The sequence below is a fragment of the Rhincodon typus genome, chromosome 36, assembly GCF_021869965.1.
Source record: "Rhincodon typus isolate 14 chromosome 36, sRhiTyp1.1, whole genome shotgun sequence".
Taxonomy (NCBI): domain Eukaryota; kingdom Metazoa; phylum Chordata; class Chondrichthyes; order Orectolobiformes; family Rhincodontidae; genus Rhincodon; species Rhincodon typus.
In genome coordinates this window covers 4,913,241-4,939,064 of record NC_063367.1, presented here as the reverse complement: position 1 = coordinate 4,939,064, position 25,824 = coordinate 4,913,241, and the positions used below count along the sequence as shown (strand labels likewise).

General features: G+C 42.7%; 1 protein-coding gene across 7 annotated transcripts in view; it reads right to left on the bottom strand.

The window, feature by feature from the left end:
- LOC109919419 (cytoplasmic polyadenylation element-binding protein 1) overlaps positions 1–23,967 on the bottom strand; it is a 91,135-nt gene extending 67,168 nt beyond the window's left edge. For 2 of the 7 annotated variants that reach the window (XM_048617162.1, XM_020519421.2), the window contains exons 1-2: positions 23,677–23,695; positions 20,512–20,695 (exon numbers count right to left, since the gene is read on the bottom strand). In XM_048617162.1, the coding sequence (XP_048473119.1) occupies positions 20,512–20,587 (76 nt within the window). In that variant the 5' untranslated portion in view covers positions 20,588–20,695; positions 23,677–23,695. Of the gene's footprint in view, positions 1–20,511; positions 20,696–21,729; positions 21,851–22,306; positions 22,393–22,421; positions 22,467–23,676; positions 23,696–23,834 lie in introns of those variants that run through there. The other 5 variants (XM_048617163.1, XM_048617166.1, XM_048617164.1 and 2 more) reach the window with 5 other exon arrangements.
- Between the last annotated feature and the right edge of the window lie 1,857 nt (positions 23,968–25,824).

Genomic DNA, 25,824 nt, shown 5'->3' with positions numbered 1-25,824 from the left:
CTGAACCAAAATGCACAAATTCAAGTAGACTGAATTTAGATTTATTTTCAACACCTTTTGCTGTTTCTCTGTACACACTGTCCCTTGCTGTCTTGTTTGGGTGTTTTTAGCCAAGTGACTGCCCTGCAATACAAACTATACTTTGCTGTGTAAACTGACAGATCACCTACTCTAAATGCCATACACAAGTGAAGCCCACCTGACTATAGCAGCTCCCTTCTACTCTAAGGGTAGTGGCAGTGCCAAGAATTGAAAGCTATTCTGCCCACAATCTTAACCATACATTTAACTGATGCGATTTACCCTAGGAGTAGTTTGCCCATGGCTAAGGTTATAACAAGCAATTAACTTGGGAAATTTTTTTTTTTTTTTTTTTTTTTTTTAAATCCAGCTGTTAACTGTTCAAGTTCTCAGGATTAGGAATGACATTCTGCCTTCAGTGTCATTAATACCAACACTAAGTTTTTCTTCAGCCTGGAGAGGTCCTTAATCCTGGAAGCAGGCAGGTAATGGAGCCTTCAGGACTCACGCTCATGGCTGTAAAGAACATCATCTCAATTATACTGACCATCACCAGACTACAGGAGGTGGAGAAATGCAGCTTAGATTTTACTGACTGACCAGACTTTAAGAGGGCTTAGGGCCTACACTGATTTTTGTGCACAGTCCAGGTTAGAGTTTTGAAACTACTGAACAAGAGCAGCTTAGGACATGTTGTAGATGGAGGTCACAAATTGTAATATTTATCATTCTAATACCTGCATATCAGATTTTAAAAATTGAAAGAAAACAGCTGAAAGAATTTGCTTAATCTTAGCATGTTTAAGACTTTAGCCTCATGGACTTGTGGGGAAAGAGGCTTTAAATAGTGAAAAAAGCCTTGAGCAAGGTAGGAGTGGGCAACGGACCACTGGAAAAGGAGACTGGAGTAGTAGTAAAGGGGAACAAAAACAGCAGAGGAACTGAATCAGTACTTTGCAGTCTTCAGAGAAGACACCAGTAGTATACTAGAACTTCAAAACAGTTGGGGGCTGAAGTGAGTAGTGGATGTCACTAAGGTGGTGATGCTGGAGAAGCTGAAAGATCTAAAAAGGTGGATAAATCACCCAAGGTAGATGGATTTTACCCCAGTGTTTTATAGGGGAAGAGATTGTACAGGCACCTGGTGATCTTTCAGGAATCACGAGTTGTGTCCCAGAAGACTGGAAATTAGAAGCCAGTTAGCCAGACCTTAGTCATTTGTAAGATGGAGTCCATTCAAGGATAGGCTGCCAAGTACTTGGAAGCACTTGTTACAATTCAGTGGTACTGAACAAGTTAAACATAGGAGAGCCCAGTGGACATCAGTTTGGAATTTTAGGCCTTTGACAAGGTACCACACAGGGGGTTGCTCTAAGTGCCCATGGTGTTAGGGGCAGGGTACTGGCATAAGACTATACAGATAAAAAAGGACCTTTTTCAGGATGGCAGCCAGTGACTAGTAGAATTCCATAGGAGTCAGTATTGAGACCACAACTATTCACATTACTGATCTGGATGAAGGAAAAGTAATTGTTGCCAAGTTTGATGACAAATAGGTGGGGGAGTGATAGACAGGTAGCGTTAAGGAAGCAGAGAGGCTGGAGAAGGATTTGGCCAGGTTAGGAGAGTGGGAAAGTAGTGGCAAATAGAGTCCAACAAGAGGTGTTGGGTCAAGCACTTTAGTAGCAAAGTGTAAGCTATTTTCTAATAGGATGAGGCTTTGGAAATCTGAAGTATAAGGGACTGGGAATCCTAGTCCAGGATTCTCAATGTTAAAAATGCAGGTTCACTTTGCATTTGTCTTCCTCACTGCCATGTTAGCATTCTTTGAGGGCTAGATTACAACTGCAGGGATGTTCTGCTGAGGCCAAAGGGTCCTGGTTAGACCACATTTGGAACAAGCAGTTCTGGGCCCCTTATCTTGACAAGGATGGGTTGGCATTGGAGCAGGCTCAGGGAGGTTTACAAAAATGATCCCAGGTGGCATGGTGGCACAGTGGTTGGCATTGCTACTTCAGCACTAGAGGTATAGAGAGATAACAAGGTGTGGAGCTGGATGAACACTGCAGGCCAAGCAGCAGAGGAGCAGGAAAGCTGATGTTGTTTCAGGGCTACACAGTTCAGAAATGGGGAGGTATGTGGGGTTTGCATATCATTCTAAGTAATGGGTTTCTGCTGGTTACTTTATTTCATCCCACAATCCAAAAAGTGGCATTAGATTGATTGGCTATGCTAAAATTGCCCTGTAATGTCCAGGGACATGCAGGCCAGGTAGATTAGCCATGGAAAGTGTGGTATTATGGAGATAGGGTGGGGGTTAAGTCAGGGTGGGAAGGTCTTGAGGGTCAGTGCAGACTTTATGAGCTAAATGGCCTCTTTCTGCATAGAATCTCGACAATGATGGGCTTGACAATGAGTGATTGTAAACTGAGTAGAAACAGAGGTCTCAAAGAAGGTGGGCAGGCACTCAAGCTTACAGATTACTGTGGCCTGGATAGTGTGGGTGGAGATGTTTCCACCCTGAGACTACAGCCTCAGGTGAAGGATTCTCTTCAGATATGACATGAGGAATATTCTGAGCCAGAGAATGGCAAGTCTGTGGCACTCATTGCAGAAGGCTGGGGAAGCCAAGTCATTTTTGTCTTTAAGAAAAAAGTTCTTAAGCAAGGGGATCAAAGTTTGCAGATAAGGCAGGAGAATGGGGTGGAGAACCATATCAGCCTTGACCAAAGAGTGGATTTGATGGGCCAAAATGGCCCAATTCTGCTCCTATCCTATGGATGTTATCTCAAAGAGATTACTTGTTGCAAGATCAGCTTCATTCTTAGAGCTAAAGGTTCAGCCAAGAAGCTGAAGTTTCTGAAAGATCTTTAAGAACAGAGGAACAAAAGTACTTGCATTTAAGTACTGGGAGGAAGAGAAAGGCATTATGATACTGAGTTTTAGGTCTCAACTGCAGGAAAAGCCTGGTATGAGGGAATTATGGCAGTTTGCTGGTACAAAGATTGCAAATGTAAACAAGTTACTCATTGGATGCCAAACCAAACTCCATGCAGAGCAAAGAGATCTGAAATATTGATTCCATTAATCTCATTACATCAGGTGGTACTTGAAAGGTAGTCTCACTCTGTATGTGGGTTGAATGAATTGTTGGTAACTATACTATTGAAAGCTTCATTGGAGGAAACATGGTATTTCATCAGAAAGCAAGACATTCCAGGTAGAGTCAATCACTGGTTAAATGCATGCAAAATCCAGGTATTAAGATAATCTTGTCCAGGTGTACAGAAAGTGGTGCTTCCAAGAGTTGGTCTAAAAAAAAAATCACTAGTTGCATTATGAGCAGTGATGCTGCAGCAATATCAATAATAACCTGTTAATAGAGCACAATTTCATTAACAAAATGCCACGAGTAGAGTCTAATAGTTCATCTAGCAGGTGCTGAAAGTCACGTGCTATTGCTCTGAAAACAGTGCATACAAAAAGTCAAATAAATGGAGGCAGTAGTGAGCACATAGAGTCCAATTTGATCACTGAAGCATCAAGGTTCAAAATTTTAATACAAACATGGATTCCCAGCTGAGTATGCGCTTGTCTCCCCCAATGAGTGTCAGGGCATTTGTGCCACCTATACCCAAAACATGTGTTTATTGGTACTTAAGAGGGCAAGTTACTGATTTTTAGATTTACCAGGTCTCTTAAATTAAGTGCTGTACCCTCTATCAGCAGGTTTGAGTCTTGAACAAAAAGGAGGATTTCTACTTGATCAGTGTGTAAGAATCACATCTGACCTTAACTAGGCTCTATTCTTCATTTCTCTAAAAGTGTAGTGCTTAATTGAAATTACTGCTGCTCTACGCTGTCATATTTAACAAGGTTGACTGATTTGGGGATTCAATTAAGCTGCCTACCACCCAAGGTATTTACATTACAAGGTATTTTCAGCCTCAACACTGACTCAAGTCAGAAACAGCAGGAACCCTAGCTTGGCTGAGGAGCTGCGGACAAAAACCAAAAGGAGAAGTGTCATGGCTTGATTAGAAATTTAAGTATTATGAGAATCAAAATATTGATGTGGACTGTGACATTCTTTGGAACATTCTAGTTACTGCATACCATTGGTTACAGGAAACCAAATCTCAAATGTGGGGCTTATCAGGTGTTTCATTCAGATGAACAAATTCATTCAACTTGGAGAAACTAAACATTTTAGGCTTGGGTTGAAAGCTGTGTTTAAGACAAGTTCAGAAGGCAAAACAAAAACAAAAAAATTGTCACAAGAGGCCACATACCAGCAAACCAGTTACTTTGAAAATGTAGTGATATTAGAGTCTGAACATCAACTGTTTTCTCTCCAGGTACTGCCAAGTTTCTCCAGAACATTTTGTTCCAGCTATTAGAGAAAAGAGGTTTCTAATAGAAAGTGAAGTTTGAACTTGAGCTAGTACAGTCCCAGACACAACAAACTGGAAAAAAGCAGAGCTAATCAAGCAAATGTATATTCAAGAGGCTGAGATACCAGAGAATGTATTTTGGGAGGAATGGTGTCATAACATTTGCTGCATTGTAAGTGTACAACATGCAGGTTATTGTCTTCTGCAAGTACTTGGTTCTTCTGAAGGTCATTATTGGTCTCTCCACAGATGCTGCCAAACCTAGTGTTTCTCCAGGGACTTATTTTGGACAATATTTAAGTTTGCTTCACTTAGTCTTGTTTAGTGACTTTTACCTGTGATTTACACTTTTCCCAATGTATTAAACAGGGGACTTGAACTTCTCTTTAGTCTCTACAGGAATCATAACAGTACCTTGTTGTGCCAATTACAACAGGGGCTGGTTTTGTAACTCTCTCTGACTCCCTTGTCCGCTCCACACTCCCCTCCAGCTCCACCACACCCGGCACTTTTCCCTGCAACCGCAGGAAGTGCTACACCTGCCCCCATACCTCCACCCTCACCCCCATCCCAGGCCCCAAGAAGACTTTCCACATCAAGCAGATGTTCACCTGCACATCTGCCAATGTGGTATACTGCATCTGCTGTACCCGGTGTGGCTTCCTCTACATCGGGGAAACCAAGCGGAGACTCGGGGACCGCTTTGCAGAACACTTACGCTCGGTTCGCAACAAACAACTGCACCTCCCAGTCACGAACCATTTCAACTCCCCCTCCCATTCCTCAGACGACATGTCCATCCTGGGCCTCCTGCAGTGCCACCCGAAGGTTGCAGGAACAGCAACTCATATTCCGCTTGGGAACCCTGCAGCCCAATGGTATCAATGTGGATTTCACAAGTTTCAAAATCTCCCCTCCCCCCACCACATCCCAAAACCAGTCCAGCTCGTCCCTGCCTCCCTAACCTGTTCTTCCTCCCACCTATCCCCTCCTCCCACCTCAAGCCGCACCTCCATCTCCTACCGACCAACCTCATCCCGCCCCCTTGACCTGTCCGTCCTCCCTGGACTGACCTATCCCCTTCCTAACTCCCTACCTACACTCACCTTTCCTGGCCCCATCCCCGCCTCTTCGACCTGTTTGTTTCCTCTCCACCTATCCCTCTTCTATCCACCTCCCACTCTCTCCCTATTTATTTCAAAACCCCCTTCCCCTCCCCCTTTTCTGATGAAGGGTCTAGGCCCGAAACGTCAGCCTCTCTGCTCCTATGATGCTGCTTGGCCTGCTGTGTTCATCCAGCCCTGCACCTTGTTGTCAGGGGCTGGTTTTCATGACTTTACAAAGTGACTCAGCAATTCAGACAAGAGATAAAACTTAAATTTTTTTTTATTCTAGAAGAATTAGTTTCAGGTATGCTTCACCATCCACTGTTGCTTAAACCTTAGTAATCAGGCCAGATCCAAATTCAAAATACTACAAATGTCTTGAATATCTGACCTGTTTCAAATTTTGGGAAATGGATCAACTGTAACTTTGGCTTACTGTTACAACTGATGTAATATTGGACAAAATCAGATCCCAGAAGATCACATACCAATATATCACATTTTGAAGGGCAGACTAGGTGACTACTTTGTCAAGTATCTGTTTACCATTAAACAAACAAAATCAGGCTTCCATTTGTCTGCCATCTCAGTGCTTGTGTTCACCACATTAAACATCTGTCTCTGGACTACTGCAGTAATCCAGAATTCAGCACAACCTGGAACAGACAACACCTCTTTCCACTTGAACTTTGCAACCTCCTGGACTAGTCAGCCACTAACAGACTATTTGCAAGTAATCATTCTCCCAGGCTGACCTTCAACCACTTGTCTGCCCAAACTTTTGCATTCTAGCTCCACTATTGTTTAGTTCTCCCTCACCAATTTCTGCATAAATTCCAACTTTTTCAAGCTACCATCAGCTGAGGAATCACTGGACAAAAAAAGTTGACTGCTTTCTCTCCATTGATGCTGCCAGGCTGAGTTTTTCCAGCAATTTGTTTATCCAAAGCCAAAACACTGGTCACTAATAATCTTAAGATTTCCAGCCAATTCTCCCAGTTAGGAGAAAGTTTCAAACCAAAGCTAAGTGACTCATTTCTTGAAGGCTGGACTTAAGTGCTCAATCCTAAGATTTGCTTAAGTGCTAAAATTATCAAGTTACTGTACTTGTCATGAACCTAATAGTAAAAACATCTTTCTAGTTACAAGTCTGCAATGAGCTCCTTCAGCAATAAAAAAGTGTTTGCTTTAATTGTTCCAGAAGAACGATGTGGATTACTGGAAGAGACATTTTAGTGCAACACCTGCTTTGAAATCTAAATTCCAAAGCTGTGAAAGGACTAAATACAGCCCTTTTAGCTCATGGAAAATTGTTAAATTTGGTGCTTGCAGTATGATCTGGTTAGATATTAGAAGCTCAAGATGCCAGTACAAGAGAATAAAGGCACACAGATTCCATTGTTTAGAATAAGCAGTTAAACCACTGAAAAAGGTTTGAACAGAAAAACCTAGCATAAAAGATGCAACTTGAGCTCCAACATCCATCATTTACTTCCTGTTGATTTGATAGCACATTAAATCTTGTGATAAAGCAAAGTGGTCTGCATTTTGTCAGACTAGAGAGAGGTCACCATCATGGTGTCTTTCACAAAGAAATTCTGAATAGCCATTGCAGAAGATCATTTGACCCATCTTGTAGTACTGGTCCTGACCATTTTAGATTTGCCACTTGTTTCCCCACCAAAACTAACCCTGCACAAAAATATTCAAATAGAAATCATCTAGTGGTCCATGTGTCCTCAAACCACCTAGTGCATTCAGTCCTCAACTACATGCGAGATAAAAAGGTGTAGAGCTGGATGAACACAGCAGGCCAAGCAGCATCGGGGAGCAGGAAAGCTGACATTTCAGGTCTGGACCCTTCAAAAGCTTCCCTGCTCCCCGATGCTGCTTGGCCTGCTGTGTTCATCCAGCTCTAAACCTTGTTATCTCAGATTCTCCAGCATCTGCAGTTCCTACTATCTCAACTACATGCTGCTTGCATTTGCTGTTTCTGTGCACTATTCAGAGCACCTTCTCACCATCTACCCAGGAAGAGTATTTTACAAAAACTTGCATCAAGTTTCCACTTAGCCTTCTACTGTACCTCATGGCTTGGAGCCATTCTTGGGAGCTTCTGTATTCTCCAATGCATTCATATCTTTACTGTAGCATGGCACCCAAAAACAGTACTCAATATTCTAGCCAAGAGCTTGTGATAGAAAATAACCCCTTTTCTCTTGTACTCTCTGCTCCATTAATGATGAAGTTGGAATATTGCAGACTGGAAAGCACTATTGGTCTAACTCACATTGCTCAAGTTGTTTCAGTCAGAGGAATCATGATGGTGGTAGTTACATAATTCATTAAGATACCTAGCATCCAAATTGCTTAGTACTGAGACAGCACAAGGGCAATCTGTTGCTAACATAGCACGTGTAAGCTGGCAGACATGTGATCCAGTGCCAACATATGCAGCAAGTATTGGCTGAGGCACTTCAATTCTGAGGCAAAGTTCAGCTGTGGATCTTGATAACAAATTTAAGCTGGTCCATTGTCAGGGACAGGAAGGTGTAATTGCAAGTGATTTTGGTATTGGGATACAAAATTTAGCCATGGCTGATGCTCCTCAAACTGTCATTCAAGATCATGACTTATGTACCCATGGCTTCAACACTTCTGTAGCTGCTCAGTACTATTCCAAAATTTTGCTTCCTCGTGAAAGCCATACATCAGCTTCAGGGTGACTTCTCTACAAAGAATAGTGAATTGGACTGCATTCCAGCTGCTCAGAAGCTCTAGCAGTTTGCAGACTTATTACCAGTATCTTTGTTACCTACAGCTTTAGAATCCCTAGTGATTTGAAGAAAGGCTATTGGATGTTCAGTGTAGAAAAGCCCACTAAGTTAAAAATCAATGTTCTGAAGAGCATTTGACCTAGTCCCAACCCCCATTCTATTCCCTGTAACCCCACATTTCCCATATCTAATCCACCTAACCTGCACATCTTTGGACTGTGGGAGGAAACCCACACGGAGAACGTTTGTGTGGAATGTGCACAGGTCACCTGAGGGCAGAATCAAACCCAGTTCTGTGGCAGAGGCAGCAATGCTGACCACCAAGCCAGTGCTGCAAGCAGGTAGCAACCTTTGATTGCTTTTGACCAACTAAGTCACATGCACTCCCTTTGGCACTTACCCTAGAAAGGGGTGGTGACCAGTCTATAATGCAAGACCATTAGAAAAATCCTTCAGGCATTAAAACCTTGAATGAGGTATGCAGGGTCTGTTACATGCATTGTTGTGGCATTCAGGTAACAGTTCTTGCTGGAGCCCAACCCAATGCAAGTTAATTTTACACAGGCTAATTGAGCAACTTAGATTCAGAACAGAAGTCCACTAGATACAAAAGAAAGCTAGTAACAACGAAAAGATTTTCCCTCCAAAATGTTAATGGTAAAAGGTTCTGATGTTTCAAGTTGCTGGCCTTCTCATTAAGGAGAATCCCAGATGTCAGTGGGTCTACCAAGCATTCACATACCTGCAACTGTTATTAGCAAGTCTACAAGTTCTAGTTTATGATGCCTCTTCATTATGAATGACACTTCACTTAATGCTGCAAGATTTGCAATCAGATCATTCCTACTAGGATTTTTAGGCTACTTTCCCATATGCTTCACAAATCTATTGATTTAGCGCCCAACTGGACAGCTTCACAGTCCCATGGGTCTGCACTTGAAGAAGACAAGGCTTTTATAGTTTAAGATACAGGATAAATGTCAGATTGTTTTTTTGATAAAGAGATACCTTAGGTTTTGCGATGTACATGCCATAATAGGTCCACTTATAGGCAGCAAAAATCCAGGAACTGTTTAGTTCACATACTTGGACAAGAACTGAAGATGTCAAATGAGATACAAAAAGGATGCTCCAGTATGGGTGAACTTGACTGAGTGGTCTTTCCCTCAGCTGTCAAAGACCAAGAATAGTTTTATGCCATCCTTCAGGCAAATAAAAGTCTATACCATCTAAGGCAATACTGCTGGACCAGAAGACTTTTTTTGGGCAGTGAGTCATGGGCTCATTGCAATTAAAACTAAATTGCAGAGAATGCCCCAGCTAATATTCATCTCTTAACCAAAAAATCTGTTTAATCATCTTACTGTTCAAAGGAAGCTTGCTCTATAATACATTGCACTTCAAATGCATTTAGCCACCCTAAAATACTTGGGACAAGTTTATTCTAGCTTCTAGACAGGATACACATGCCAGCTTGTTTATCATATGCCCACGTCAGTTAAATCTAGAATTAGGGGTTGATTATGCAGGAGGTACTACCTCAACAGTAGGAAATACTCATTTGTCAGATATACGAGTGTCACTAGCTATGTCAACATTTATTGCCCATCCCTAATTACCAAGCATCAACCACATTAGTGTGTGTCTGGAACAATATGTAAGCCTAATGAGGAAGATGGCAGTTTTCTATAGCTCACATTCTTGAACTAGATTACATCAACTGTCAATTGTAGTTAGAGTCATTAGCCCTTTATTTCTAGATCAAGTTCTACCTGCCATAGCAGGATTCAAATCCAGCTGCCTAGAACCTCACCGAGGTCTCCAGATTAATACAAGTCTAGCAGTAATGCGCCTTTAGACCATTGTCTCCCAGCCTTATGCGATCAAGAGTTTGCACCTTTGTCTTGGAGGATAGTAGTTAGTCCATTCAATGCATAAGTGTACAGATGCCATTTACACAATATGGCACAGTCATTAGACAAACTATCCAATTCAACCCAAGCATAAAGATACAAACTTTGCGAAGAAAATTTGCCAGCGATTTTGAACATTGCATAGCTTTAAATGTTTAACTTTACAGTAAGTGACATGGGATCAAGGTTGATCCCTGAATTAGGTAACTAAAGCTAAATTTGTTGCCGAGATGGTACTCAGCCTGGAAAAGTCAAATTAAAATCTTAAATAAAAGGGCAGAGGCTGGTCCAAAACTCATCTTTTCACTATAGCTACACAAAGTGAGCTGGAGGAACAGCACGCCAGGCAGCAGAGGATGCATTATGCATTGGAGGGGGACCTTGGTTTGTGTACCTTGGAGTCCATACAAGTGGGGTGTTGGATCCCTCTAGCTTCTCTTTTGGTAATGTCTTGCTTATGACAGTTGTGCAATTTCTTCAGGGTAGTCATAATCAGTTCTGAGGAAGGGTCACCAGACCCAAAATGTTGACTTTTTTCCTTCAGATGCTGCCAGAGCTGCTGAGCTTTTTCAGCAAGTTTGTTTTTGTGCCTATCTGGTGTATTGCCATCTGTTGGTAGGTGTTGGTATCTGCAAGTAGTGCATGATCTTTTGATTGTATTGGGATCTATTGAGGATTACTGTCATGTCCTTTATAATCTTACCATCAGAACGTTCACTACTCCATCCACTCATCCAAGGACACCAGGATGGAAGAGGATGAAGTGATATCCTTTGATGTAACCTCAACCTAGCCAAGATGGATAACTGCCACACTATTGGATCAGTCAAGTAGGCAGACACCAATATCAATAAAGAGACCATGAAACTACTAGATCTGTGCCTCAACCCACTTCACCTTCAACAGCATATACAAAAAGCCAATGGGATCCCAATATCAGGACTGGTTGCAGAAGCAGTAATGCAAAGGTTAGAATGGACAGCACTCCCCACTATACAACCCAAATACTGGACCCAATATGTAGCTGACAGTGATTATCAAAATGCATGAAGTAAAAGCAACCGACCAAACATCCTCACCAGGATAACATCAGAACCACCTTTCCTGGTCATCATGGTAGAATGCAAGAGCAACAGGGAACTCCAGACTAATGTATATAGAAAGACCACACAGACCAGATACTCAGTTACACCAGCAACCACCCCAACGTCCACAAACAGAGCTGCATCAGGGCACTATTTAAACAAGCCACAACACATTGTAGCAACCTAGAACTACACAAGACAGAACAGGAGCACCTACACAGCCTTCAAAAAGGAATGGACACAAAAAAAAAGCACAATCTGCTCTTATTTCAGAGACAAACCACAACAGGAAGACAACACAACCATACTCACTAATCACCCTAACATACAACAAGGACATTTCAGAGATGACCACAAGACTACTCAGACCCCTAGGTATCAGGGTAGCCCACAAATCAACAACCACCCTATGACAGCTACTGACAAAGGATCCTATACTCAAAACCAGCAAAACTGGTGTAACATACAAAATATGAAGCAAAGACCAAGAGAAACACTACATAGTCCAAACTAGAAGCTGATAATATGGATACATGAACACAAACTAGCCACCAAGAGTCACTACCAATTCTCACCTGTCTCACTACAGAGAAATTAGATTGTGACAACAGCCATAATTGCATAAGCCAAACAGACATGCCAGGGAATTCCTTGAAGCCTGGTATTCTAACTGAAACGCCAACACTGAATTAGACCCTGTGTACAAACCACTGAGAAACAAGTGGTACCAAACAGACTGAAGGCATATAAATAAGCAAGCAGGACAGAACACTGATGCTTCAGAGGCATACTGACAGTGTTACCTAGCAAGGTGATGAAGTGTTTGCAACCAAACCCATCAGCTCATGATCACATCTCCAAACTCATCCACAACCTGAGCTACAAATCTTAAACTGTAAATCTTTTCTGTAGGGATTGGCAGACCTAACTTTCTTCAGCATGGGTTTTGATCGCCAAGTCCAGTATTTGAGAATTCAGCTTGGTTCAAAACAAGGAAAAAATTCTTCCTACAGTTTCTCTACCTCTAGCATTTCCCCATAGCTGGCATGGTTTGAATGAGCAGCAGCCTGCCACATTCCAGCTGATAGTCAACTCTTTCATATCAAACTCTTTTAACAATCAAAATGGGTGTATTCAGATTGTTAGTATGTTATTGAAGAAGCAATTACATTGGTAGCATTTTGAACCTATTAAATCAGACATGATTCAATGTACAGAGACAGCATCTGTGAAACAGTGGAGGCCTTTGAAATAACTGCAAGTAGATGCAAATACAGGACATTTAGAAAAACTGCATCAAGGTTCTCATGACTCAAAGCAAACCAAAAATCAAAAAGTGCAAAGACTGCTGCTTTTAATATGCACATGCTCAAGATTGCCTTTAGTCAAGGGCTGATAAGCAGCAACCCTACCCTGGTTTCTGTACTAAAAACACAACTAGACTGGCTGCAAGTACACAGTTATAATCATACCCCCTTGTAGGCAGGCAAATAGGGACAAATTAGTTATGGGTGAAAGTTGGAAGGCAGTTTAGTGGTTCCTTTCACAGGTTGCCAAGGTGATCCTTGTGCTGGTCAAGTCACTTTTCTGACTGCTTAGTGATTTGCAGACACATGACAATAGATCAAACTTCACTTAAAAGTCAACTCAACTGAAAAAGGATACCTCTCCCCTTCAGTTTTAAAGAGTTTTGACTGCAGAGATCAAAGCACCTCACCCCATTTTTGTTCCTAGCCCCAAAGCTGTTCAGTTACAGAAAAACCATAATTGCTGGCATTTAAAACATCAGCTGGTCACTGGTCCATACACTAACTTGTTACCACCCAGTGACATTAGTACACAATCCTGTGACTCGTCTACAACCGTTCAAGTATGGTTGATCAAGCAGCTGTTCATGTGATGCTTTAAAAAGTATAATAATCTTAAGATTGCTGCAAAGTTCATTTAAGTCCATAATTGGAAACCTTAAGACAAGAAGGTTCTTCAGAAGTAGCTGCAAGTGACATTTCAGATGCTTTACTCCAAGACCTACATTGGTCTTGAGATTGTTAGAGGTTTAGAAGTTAAAATGTTACTCTGCCTCAAACTCTAATTAGAGCTGTTTGAATATCAAAACTCAATAGTAATTATCCAGCATAGCAAATAGCACTGAACAGGGTGCACAATCCAGGTAGCATGGAAATAGTGTCATTGGTAACAAATGCCAAAATTCTTCAAAGTAGAAGAAGCACCAAGTTGCAATAGAATTAGCTGTTTCAAATCAAATTCATTTCAGCACTAAGTAAACTCAAGGTACTAATGCACTATGCCAGTACCAAAATGTACAAGTCCTCATGTCTGTTGACACAAGGCTGAAGAATCAAATGCAAAATTAAAAGCTACAGTCCATTGATTATTGTATGGCAATTCAAAAATACAATGAAAGATGAAGGCAATAGATCAGTTGCATTTAACTGAAAGCTAGGTAACTGCATAACTGGTTTTCTAGTTCATGGAAAAAAGTGGGAAAAGCTGATACTAAGCATAACAGCAAGAGATTCAGTATGTCAATTGGTCTGTTTCTGTACTGTCCAAAATTTTGACTGGACCTTAACCTGGCTCTTAAAACGGTAAGCACAAGTCACTGTTCCAGATGTGAATGCAAAAGCTAAAAAAACTTGAGTCTGTGGAAACCCAGCACTACCATGGAGTAGTCACCTCAGCACCAGGTTTACAACATTTCACCCACCCTCCCCCACCACCTTCAGGGAGCAGGACAAAAATCAGACTGATTGCCACATGCATAACACTCCTAAACTTGAGACTGGACAATTGACTGTCCAAGAAAATTCGACCAACTTGAAGTGGGTGGAACTTTAATCAGGGCCTCCGAGCCAGAGGTTGAGATGCTATCTTTGCATAAGAAGCTAATTTGTCCGTTCAGTTATTGCTAAACCTAGGACTGATTGCTGAAACTTGTGACACAGCACATTTTAATAGCCAACAGTTAAATGCCTCACATTCCTGAGTTTATGAATTTAATTGGGAGCAGAAGTAGGTCATTTAGCTGAGCCTTCAATGAAATAATGGTTGATCTGACTAACTTCAACTATGTTCACACCAATCCCTGACTATTTCAACTCCTTGCTTACAAGAAGTTCAAGAATATTCAATAGTCTCTGCTTCCAATGATTTATGAAGACAATTCTTAATGCCAAGCAAACTATATCCTCACTTTTTAAAAGAGAAAAGCCCTGATCGAGATTTACCCAAAATAGACACTCATATCCATCCTGTCAAGGTCCTTCAGGATTTCAGATGTTTCAATCAAGTTACCCTTAATCCCAAATCTCATCTGTCCAGCCATTTCTCAAGATAAGCCTTCCATCCTAAGTTAGGCTCTAGACAATCCTCTTGTAGCTTTTGGAAGCAGCTCCATTCCCTGATTTTTGCTGCCACTAAATAATGGAGGTCTTTGCTGTTGCAACAGAGACAGACAGCTGTATTGAGGGGAAAACAACAAAAAAGAAAGAAACAGCTAGAAAAGGCTATATTTTCCAAAACAGTAAGATTACAATCTTTGCAGCCCCTCAAAGGGACTGCAGTGGTTCCTACCAAACTTTGAATGAAGAGTCAGACACTGGGATTTGCAGATCAAAAGACAATTATAGTAATTTCAGCTGAACAAAGCCAAAATGTTTATGGTTTAACCCATTAACATGTTTATTTCAGGCCTACACAAAAACATTAGTGTAAAAATGAAAGAAAAGCCCAGCCAGAGTCTACAGGCAGGTGTCAGTGTGCTGTGCCTCAGGCCAATGTGGTGCACATGCACACATCCAGGCCTGGCCTCTTAAAAAAACCAGCTTGTTTGTTCCTTGTCCAAAAGGAAGATGCTGCTCAGTCCAAAGGTTGTTTTCAACTTAGTGAATAGCTCCAGACCCCTCCAACAAAGAAAAAAGAAATCAGCAAGGGTTGTAATATTACAAGGCAACAGCTTCCAGAAGAGAAAGTTAGTGAGTCTGCATAATCAGACTAAGCAGCCGCACAGCTCAGAACATCATTTAAGGATGGATGCAAGTGCTTTGGAACAAAATAAACATGACCAATACAGCATACACTACTCCAGATGCTGTCCAACTGAGACACTGAAGCATTACCACTAGTCTTACATTAAATTCTTCTTGCAAGTGAAGACATTCTATTAGTCTCCCAGTTACTTGATATACTCGCATATTAGGTCATGATTCGTGCACCAGTACACCCTAGGCCTACTGCATCTTGGAGCTCTGCAATCTCACATTAGGTATGCTCCTTCATTCATCCAGATCCATTTTGGAAATTTCCATACGTTTACTTCACTTGCCAGATTTTTGTCCATGATCTAACACTTAGGAATGTTGTGAAGAGAACACAAGGAGCTTACTATCTCAGTCATCAGCAAGTTTGCCAGCCACACCCTGTATCCAGGCCATTAAATCATAAACAGTTGAGGTCCTAGCACTGATCTTTATGGCACACCAGGCACTTCATCTGACTAAGCTAAACACCATTTGTTTCAATCAATGCCAATGTTAACACCAACCCCCAACCTATACCCACCATAAGCTCTTGCTTTCTACATAAACTTTGCAGCACCTTAAATGCCTTGTGCAAATCTCAGTACATTCCATTTCAACTTATCTACAGCACATTATCTCCTGACAGAACTCTAACAGATTGGACAAAGATAGTTTCCCCTTTCACAAAAACATGCCACTCTGCCAGATTGGCTAAGTTTTTATAGCTAAAGTGCCGGTTATCACTCCTTGAATAATAGCTTCTTACATTTGTTCCAACAAAAAAAAAAAAAAATCTGGAGTTTGCTGGCCTAACACATCCCATTTTGGATGAAGGAGTCATACTCACCATTTTCCACAAAGTGTCACAAAAAAAGGGATGCTTGGAAAATTGAAACCTATGTACCAATCTCACTAGTCACTTTTACAGCAAAGACCAAGATGAAGTTTCAGGACTTGGACATGAGCCTGAAGCTCCAGAGATTTATTCAGTACTGCTTCTCTCATAATATAGGTTCTAAGGCCTGCTTTTCCATCTAATTTGCAGCTGCTTTCAAAAACATTGTTACCACATGGAAGGCTGGTGTGAAGTAACAATGCTCTCTTGTTCATTGCTGTTTATAAAGTGAAGCAGGGGAATTAGTGTGCATAGGTCTTCTTTAAAAATAGAAGGAAACAGGACCAATCATTTTTCATTTCTGGCTAGACCTTATTCTTTTTTGTCATGATGTTTTTCACATTCAGTCCAGTTTTCTAATCTGCCACATTTTTAAACCAAGCTTTTTCTTTAATTTGGAGATGAATACTGACCTTAACAGTTCTAGTTACAAGATCTAAGATTATAGGAGCAGAATTAGGCCATTCAGCCTAGCGAGTCTGCTCCATCATTCTATCATGAAGAATGTTTTTCAATCCCATTCTCTTGGGTTCTTTTAACTCTTGATCTCACTACTAATCAAGAACCAGTCTTAAACTCCATGACATAGTGCCAGAGGGCTTGGAGGCTAACTGCCACAAATTCAATAGGTGGCTGACAAAATTCCTTGATCTGTTAAGAGGAATCCTTTCACTCAAAGTGCACTCATTCCTAATCCCTCCTAGGAGTTGGAAAGATCTTCTCAGGATTCTAAGTTTCAAATTAGGCCTCAGGCCTCAGCAGCTCCTTAGGAGAAGCCCCTTCATCTCTAGGAGGTTCTCCTCATTGTCCTCTGTAGCCCTCCAAGGCCAGCAAATCCTTCCTTCTATATGGGCCCCAAAACTGCTCAGAATATTCCGAATGTGGTTTGATTAGTGCCTTATCTAGGCTCAGCAGTACATGCTACTCTTGTAATCTAGCCCTCTCAAAATGAATGCTAACATGGCAGCAAGGAAGGCAAATGTAAAGTGAGCCTACATTTGCAATCTTGAGAATCCTAAACTAGGACTCCCAAGTCCCTTTGTGCTTCAGGTTTCTGAAGCCTGTCCCCATTCAGAAAATAGTACAGGCCTTTATTCTTAGAGGTCAGGCCAAATGTCCAATAATTTCTCAAGTCCTCTGCCTCCTTCTCCAAGGAAAGAAAAGGAATTAGCCATTTTCCAGTCATTCCTGAAAGATCACCTCCATAACTCCAAAATCTGTCTACTGCAGGTGATTTATCCACTCCCCACCCCAAGTCTTTCAGCTATCCAGCATCACCACCTTAGTGATGGCTATTACATATAGCTCTGCTCCTGACTCAAAGTTCTGGTCAACTACTGGTATCTTCCACACTTGCCACTGGAATGTATATATTCCAAAAAAGTGAATTTCCATGTGTTCTGAAATATTCTCAAAACATCTGCTACCTCATCTCTATTGATCCATCTTTAGCCTAATTTAACCAACTGTTTGCATGCAGTCATTTAACACCCTAATTAAGGTTTTGTACCACTCCCCTCTCCCTTAAACTCAATGGGAAATTCAATTATGATCACTACCTTTATGCACTTAATCATTTGTTAATCCCATCTCATTGCACAATACCAGGTTTGTTAATAGCCAGCTCTTGGGTCCACTGCAGAACATGCTAATCTAACGAACTATCCTGAAAATTTCTATAAAACCACCACCACCACCCTCCTAACCACACACCAAACTTAGAGATATTAAGATCAAAACCTCCCTTGTGCCTTTGACAGTTTCTTCCTTTATGCTCCACCTGCCATGGTTACTTTAAGTGGGTCTATACATTACGCCAAGTGATTCCTTGCCTTTGCCATTTCTCAAAATGGATTCCAGGGTCATCCTTCTATTATTTCAAATACCAATAACAGCCTTCCAGTGTTTCCTACTTTCCTGTTATTCCTCAAATGGCTGATACCCTTCAAGATTCAGCTAATATAGCTACCAGATTGTGATTTATAAATAAGATATAAAAGAAGGTGCTGAGAAGAACAGGGAAAGGGCATTCGAGTTCTTTGGGGGAGACTAAAGAGACTGGTTGATCACTAAAAGTGATGGTTCAACATGACATGTTCCCATGCCAACATTTTCCTCCAGTCCATGGCAGCACACCAACAAGTTTCAACACAAGCTACTGGAACACTGCTTTGGCACCTTACAGCCTTCACAATCTGAAATGAAGAACATCCACACTGCATCCTGAATGCTTTTTTGCACTCCTTTGCCCACATCCCCAGCACAACTAACTTTGTTAGCAACCCATCTAGCTGTTATCTCTCTTGGCTTAGCCACCATCTGTTTGCCTAGCCCCTTCTGTTCTTAAATTTTACTCAGCTATCATCCATTCCAATGGAGGGTCACCAGATTTGACATTTGATGTTTCTCTATTATAGATACTGCCAGACCTGCTAGCTTTCTTCAGCACCATTTGAGAGATTTCCAGCATCCATTCTGGGAATATATTAGTACTAATTTTGACTTTTACTCAATTCAGTAATGTTTGAAATAGAACATTCAGATCTGGAGCCTTCAGTTTTGTCATCCTCTTTAAATACCCAGTTAACAGAGTTCATTTGGATTCACTATCCCTTCCAGCAAGTTTCATTTCCCAAATTAATCCCTCTTTTTGGAGAGAAAAATTAGTAACATGACAGTAAGTTAGATTTCAGTTACAGGAACATAATACATTAATTACAATTCTGGTCTTTCCAGAAAAGGATTCACAGGTGATTTTTACTCCTATTTCTGGAATTAGTGTTTGAAACCAGATAGAATGCAGAATTGAGATGCAACGCAGGAGATATTGCCCAGTGTTCTGTGAACTGTTGTGGTTTTAGTCAATTTTTTTTTTTTTTTTTAAAAACCTGAATTAATTTTGACAGACTAATCTTTCAATCACTTACTGCCATGTTCATTTCACAAAATTAGATGAAGTTTTGTGTCAATTGCTAGCTCACTCATTTTACAACGAAGCTTAAAAAAAAAAAAAAAAAAAAAAAGAGTTTAGGGAAAGGACAGTGACTCAGTGGTTAGCACTGCTGCCTCACAGCACCAGGCATCTGGGTTCAATTCTACCTACAGCTAACTGAGTGGCTTTTGTACATTGTGTGTAGGTTCTCTGAGTGCTCCAGTTTCCTCCCATAGTCTAAACATTCAACATTAGGTGAATTGGTCATGGGAAGTGTGGGATTACAGGCACTGGGACAAGGGTCTGGATGGGAGGTGGTTTTCAGAGGTCAGTGAGGACTAAGTGGGCCAAGTGACCTGTGTCCACACTAAATTTTATAAAACTAGAACATTACACCTTATTGAGGGGAAAGTCCCCTTTAAGGGTGGGTAAATTGTACACCTGATCAATAATTATTAGCAATAATTTATTAAAAATCCAGGTACATCGGGATTATGGAGAGGCACTAATATTGAAGCTAAGCTATCTTGAGTCAGAATTTTCCCAATGTACTGGACAGGAATTGTCTAATCAGCACTTCAATATTTATTCCATTTCATTATAAAAGTAGACAACATTCCATCTGTTGCTTCAGAGACAAAAGTAGTTAATCTGATGGTTACAAAGCTAAATATTAATGGGTCAGCACAAACCAAGATATTACGACAAAACCAAAAAGAATAAATTTTAATTCACAGCATACGTTCAAATAAAGTCAGTGATGAAGTGTTAACAGCATTCATAAAAAGATAGATATTATTCTAGTTGGAAAGGATCAATGTCAAATGGGCCAAATGTTCTTTTAACATCAGAATAGTTACTCTGGTAGCCATTAACACATTACTGCTTAAAGATTTTGCTTTTGATTGCAATTCTATGGCCTCATCCCTCCCAGTAACTAGCCACCTCCAGTCTATTCCTCAATTTCAACTTCTCCAGTTCAAGCTTTTACACATTTATTTAAACCGAAGAAAGACCACCACCATTACTGGTTCCCTCAGCTATTTTGGCTCCAAGCTTTGAAATTCTTCCCCTAACCTCTCCATAAGGATTCAAGTCTCTGATCAAGCATTTGCTAATCTGTTTTCATATCCCTTTACAAGGCTGTGTATCAAATCATGCGATCTACTCCTTATGCTCACCCTCCCATAAGAGCACTTTAGGAATGTTGTACGATATAAAGGCAATCAAGATAGAATACATTTTAATTACAATTAAAAATGTGCCCAAATTATGACAGAGCCCTGCCAACTTCTGAACCACAGGTTAAGAGAATTTCTACCATTACTTCTCCTATCAAATCCATTACCTCCCACATTCTCCCTTTGGCCCTTGGTGATGGGAGTAGTGCAGACGCCCGTGAAATCCAAAGAGTTGTCTAACATAGCGTTTATTCTACGGAAGATGTCAGCATTCCTGCAGGTAGACAAGGCTGGGCTTTCCGTAGAACTGGGCACATCCCAGCAATCTTGACCTCGGCCACTCTCGTTGTTCTGGAAAAAAAAAAGCTTCCATGATAACCAGTTCTATGCCACAAGTGATCTGCCCCAAAGGCAGGTAGGTACTCCACACAGACAGTTTAGTCTTCATCTTTCTCAGCAGTTTTGTCAGTGGTGGTCTGCCACTGCCATTCACTCAGGGACTGGGCAAAGAGTAAGGTCTGCAGTTTACCACACAGAATGGTAATTAAACTTGTGCTGTTGACATTAATCTGACCTACAAAGTTAGCCATCAAGCCAATGACAATGATTAAAAGGACTCCAAGGATAGAAAATTTAAAACAGAAAACCTAACACTGAATACTGACATTTAGCTTGGTGATAAAGTCAGAAAACACATTTAAGGATACACCAGAACCTAACTTGCAGAAACATGGCATACTCTTGGCAAATGAATACATTGAGAGGGAAGGCATTGAGACAGTTTTTCCATAGGTGTTCTATCCAAACTTTTAACATAAGCACCAGTGGGATGTAAGTGCTAGAGTGAGGGAATACATGATTCAGGGTCTTTTCAAAACTCAACCTAAAGGGGACAAGGGCAGTACATGCATGGGAACACCAGCATGTGTGGGCACACATACCTCAACATGACTTGGAAATGACAATACCTTTAACTGTTGCTGGGTCAGAATTCAGAAACTCCCCAACTGTACTATGAATGGACCTACACCAGATGAATCTCCGCAGATCCAAGAAAAATTAGCTCACCGTCAACTGAGGACAGACACTGCCAGTATAAAAGAAAGTGTACAAGATAACCTACATTTATAGAGACAACAAGGTGTAGAGCTGGATGAACACAGCAGGCCAAGCAGCATCAGAGGAGCAGGAAAGCTGACGTTTTGGGTCTGGACCCTTCAGAAATTTCAGCTTTCCTGCTCGACCTGCTGTGTTCATCCAGCTCTAAACCTTGTTATCTCAGATTCTCCAGCATCAGCAGTTCCTACTATCTACATTTATAGATGCAAGAATTAAATGAAAGCAGCAAAAGTGTTGTGAGCTGTTAAAATTTGAACAATAGCCACCTGGAATTGACCTCATCTGTGAAAGTGACCAACACATCCAAAATCTATCTGGCTCAACATCCTTTAGGGAAAGGAAAAGTGCCATCCTGAACCAGTCTGCTACACTAGCTCCACCAGCAAGGCTGGGTTAGTGGGGCAGTTACGAAGTCAAAGATTTGAAAGGATAAATGGGAATGAGCAATAGAAGTGGGTTGCCTTGACTCTGACAAGGCATGGTTGGGGAGACAGGAACGAACCCGAGGTTGGGGCCAAGAGTGCAGTCAAGCTACTTGTCGAGCAAAGGAACGCGCCTGCGTACATCGACCGATTCTAGGAGGTACGCGTGCGCACTAGCGCCGGAGGCTAGAATGGGGAGGGGAGGGGCGGGCAACTCATTCCCATCACCCACTGACAACGCCCCCCCACCCCGCAACGGGACGCGAGGGGACTCGAAACCTTCCCGACCCCACTTCGGGCCGTTACCCCTCTTGATATTCCATTGTCCGGGCGAGAGCGAATCAGCCCTTAATATTCGCAACTCTTTCCCCCAATACCCTCCCCACCGTGTTTTTGTTGCGTCCCCGTTCATTCCCGTTACCGTCAATCCGAGGTCACCTAGTTATTTTGTTATTGTTTCTCTTTTCTTCCCCCTCCCACTTGTGCCGTTAACACGGTCCCTCCCACTATCACACCACCTCCAAGCAACAACCCACTTCAGCGTCCGCCGCCCAAATCCCGACTGAACTGAACCCGCCGGACTACACCGCTCCCCCACCCGCTCCAATACCCGCCAACGCCCGATTCGCTGCTCCGACCGTCAATCACAGCAACGCCGCCAATCGGGACGCGGCGCCGCCAGGATCCCACCCCCCCCCCCGCCGCACGGGTGGCTCTTCCAGCCACCGCAGAAGGGGGGGGAAACGGATGCAGGGACGTCGGCACAAGGCCATCGGTCGCTTGAAAAAGACCCCGTACGCGTTTGTCCGAAGCAATGTCTCCAGAGAGATCAGGTAGCGATACCGCGATGTATGAAACTCTTGTCATTAAGAACAGTGCGTTCTCCCATTCCATCCCCCACCCCCACACCTTGCTGTTACCCCTCCTGCTCCAAGGGATTTGGACGGGTCCGCTCTGGGCTGGTAAACAAACGCACATGTGCGGCCGCTCGCGCCGCCCCGTCCCGCCCCCCACCCCTTCCACGTGCAGTCCCGGGCAAAGTCAAGCCAGACTGATGCACCGTGCAGCCGAATAGAGGAACGTCTTAAGTGCTGCAACCTTTCTCGGTCACAATGCTGGAAAAAACGGGTCCTTTTCACTGCATGCATCAAAAAAGGGTTGCACACAAGCAATTCTAAGCCGCTCTTCACCATGAACGACCACGCCTCTCTTTTCCTGCGGATATTTAAGCAAAATACCGAGTTAAAACAAAAACCCTTCACTAGTGCATTTAAGTCCGATGCATTGCAAAGAAATTTAAAATGCACAAGCAGTGATTCACCCCCCAGCCCTTTTTTATAACGGGGAGGTTTGGAGGGAGTAGTACCAAATTTTGATGTGGAAAATAACACGAATTCGCTTAATACTTTAAAAAAAATACAACGCATGGGTCAAACTGTGTCCTTTAGTTTCACACAGATATAAAGGAAGAAACATTAGGAGATTGGGGAAATAAAAACAAGGCGCTACGTGACAGAAGAGATAAGCTACAGAAATTACGCGAACAGGCCAGTTTATGGAAACATTAACAAACGATTTTTAAATCAAAACATTAAGAGGATTTTAGTATCGCCAGCTTTGCTTCATGCAGAAAAAAAAACGAAGACTGCAGCTACCACGCGAGACAGCAACTCACGAACAGAGAAGGAAGCAATAAAAGCAACAATTTTTTTTAAAACAAACATGCAAGCAAATGCGACATTATAAACCACAAAAAAAAAGTTGGAAAGGAACAAAATGCACAGTTACTACCCTGCAGTGGGTTGGAGGAGAAAACATGGCAGTTTAATCGGATTTGTTTTCTGTCCCCAGTTTCCAAGGATTTCTCTGAAGTAGCCCCCAGCGCAGTCAGTCTATCCCCACCCTCCCTGCCCTGTCAGAGACAGCTCCCTCCGGAATGGGCTCCTTACCAATGAGAAAGCCATGGAGTCACCTTCCCGGATAACACAGCTCGACACCAACACAACAACCGAAACACAAAAAAAAATCAAACTCCAACACAACGAAAGGGGGGGGGGGGGTGTGAAATAATTTTCTTTTAAATCAAGACGTTTTGCAACAAGGACGCATGTCCGGCCTCCCGTATTTATGGGAGTGTCGGGCGGGCGGGCCGGGCCGGGCCAGGCCAGTGAGTGTCCCCGGGCCGCGGGCCCTTGATGCTCATTAACAACACCTGAGACTGTCAGCTCCATCCCCCAACCTTCAACCAGACAACCCAGACACTGGGGCGGAGGGGAGGGCTGAGGGGGTGGGGAGGAATGAAGGGGGAAGGGAGGGGAGAAAAGGGAAGAGGTGGTAGGGAGGGATGAGACGAGAGGTGTGGGGGGAGGGATGGGGGGAGGGGGGGAGGAGGGGAATGGAGGGAGGAGGGAGGGAGAGATGTGGAGCTGGGGGTGAGGGAGGGGAGAGAAGGGATAGGAAGAGGGGAGGGAAGGGATGAGGGTGAGGGGGTATGGAAGGAGGGAATGGGGGCAGGAAAGTTGGAGAGGAGGGAGAAGATGGAAAGGAGGGATGAAGATTGGGGAGGTGAATGTGGATGGGCGGGAGGGAAAGAGAGGGTGGAAGGGGAGAAGGAGGGAGAGGATGGGAAAAGGTGGCAAGGGAGAAATGGAGAGAAGGAGGAGGAGTCGAGGGGTCAAGGAGGGTGGAGGTGAGGGGGAGGGAGAGAGGAAAAGATGAAGAAGGGCATGGTAGGAGGGGCGAGCAGTGTGGAGAGAGGAGGGGATGGACAGGGAGGGAGAGAGGCTTCTTGGGAGCAATGAGAACTACTGGATATGGGTAGGTAACGGCTCAACGATAACATTAACAAATAAAAACCAAAAGAACTGTGGAAACAAAAACATAAATTGCTGGAAATGCTCTGCAGATCTGGCAGTATCTGTGAAGAGAAATTAGAGTTAATGTTTCAGGTCTGGTGACCCTTCCTCAGAACTGAAGCAGGTGGGAACCTCACTGTATTAAGGAGAGGTCAAAGATGTCTGTGAAAACTCCTGCTAACTGGTCCGCGCAGGATCTGAGTGCATGGCCGGGGACTCCATCATGGCCAAGTCTCTTTTCTTGGGATTACTGTCAAAAAGGCCAATCTGATGTTGAGGATGGTGACTGTGGGTACAGGTCCACCCAAGGCAGGTGGGGCAGGTGATATCATTTCACCGAACTTCTGTTCAAAACAAGCATAGAATACATTGAGCTCATCAGGGAGGGATGCATTGTTGTCAGTGTTTCTACTCGACTTCGCTTTGCAGCCTGTTATCTCATGGAAGTCTTGCCGTGTCTTAGTGTGTTTAGTCTGGGACTGTAGTTTAGTCTGGTATTGTCTCTTGGTGTCTGTGATGGCTTTGCAACGATTGTACCTAGATTTCCTGTATAGGTCAGGGTCACTCGACTTGAACGCCTCAGACCTGGACTAGAGTAGGGAGTGGATCTCCCGGTTCATCCATGGTTTCTGGTTGGGGAACACTCGGATTAACTTCTTTGGCATGCATTCGTCTACACATTTACTGATGAAGTAATTGACGGTAGTGGCATACTCATTTAGCTTAGCCGCTGACTTCTTGAATATGGACCAGTCACTTGACTCCAAGCAGTCATGTAGGAGCTTGTCCGTTACCTCAAACCAGCACTATACGACTTTCTGTACTGGATCCTCATGCTTCAGTCACTGCTTATAAGCCTGGAGAAGGTCTGATTTACCAAAATGCAGACGGGGAATGGAGTGATAGGTGTCTTTAACAGTTATGTGGCAATGGTCCAGGGTGTTTGGGCCTCTGGTGGGATAGGAGTTATGTTGGTGGAATGTTGGTAGCGCAGCCTTGATGTTGGCCTGGTTGAAAATACTGGGGTATTCGGTCTCAAGGCTATTTGTAGTGGTGTGTATTTCATCAAGTGCACTCTTCATTT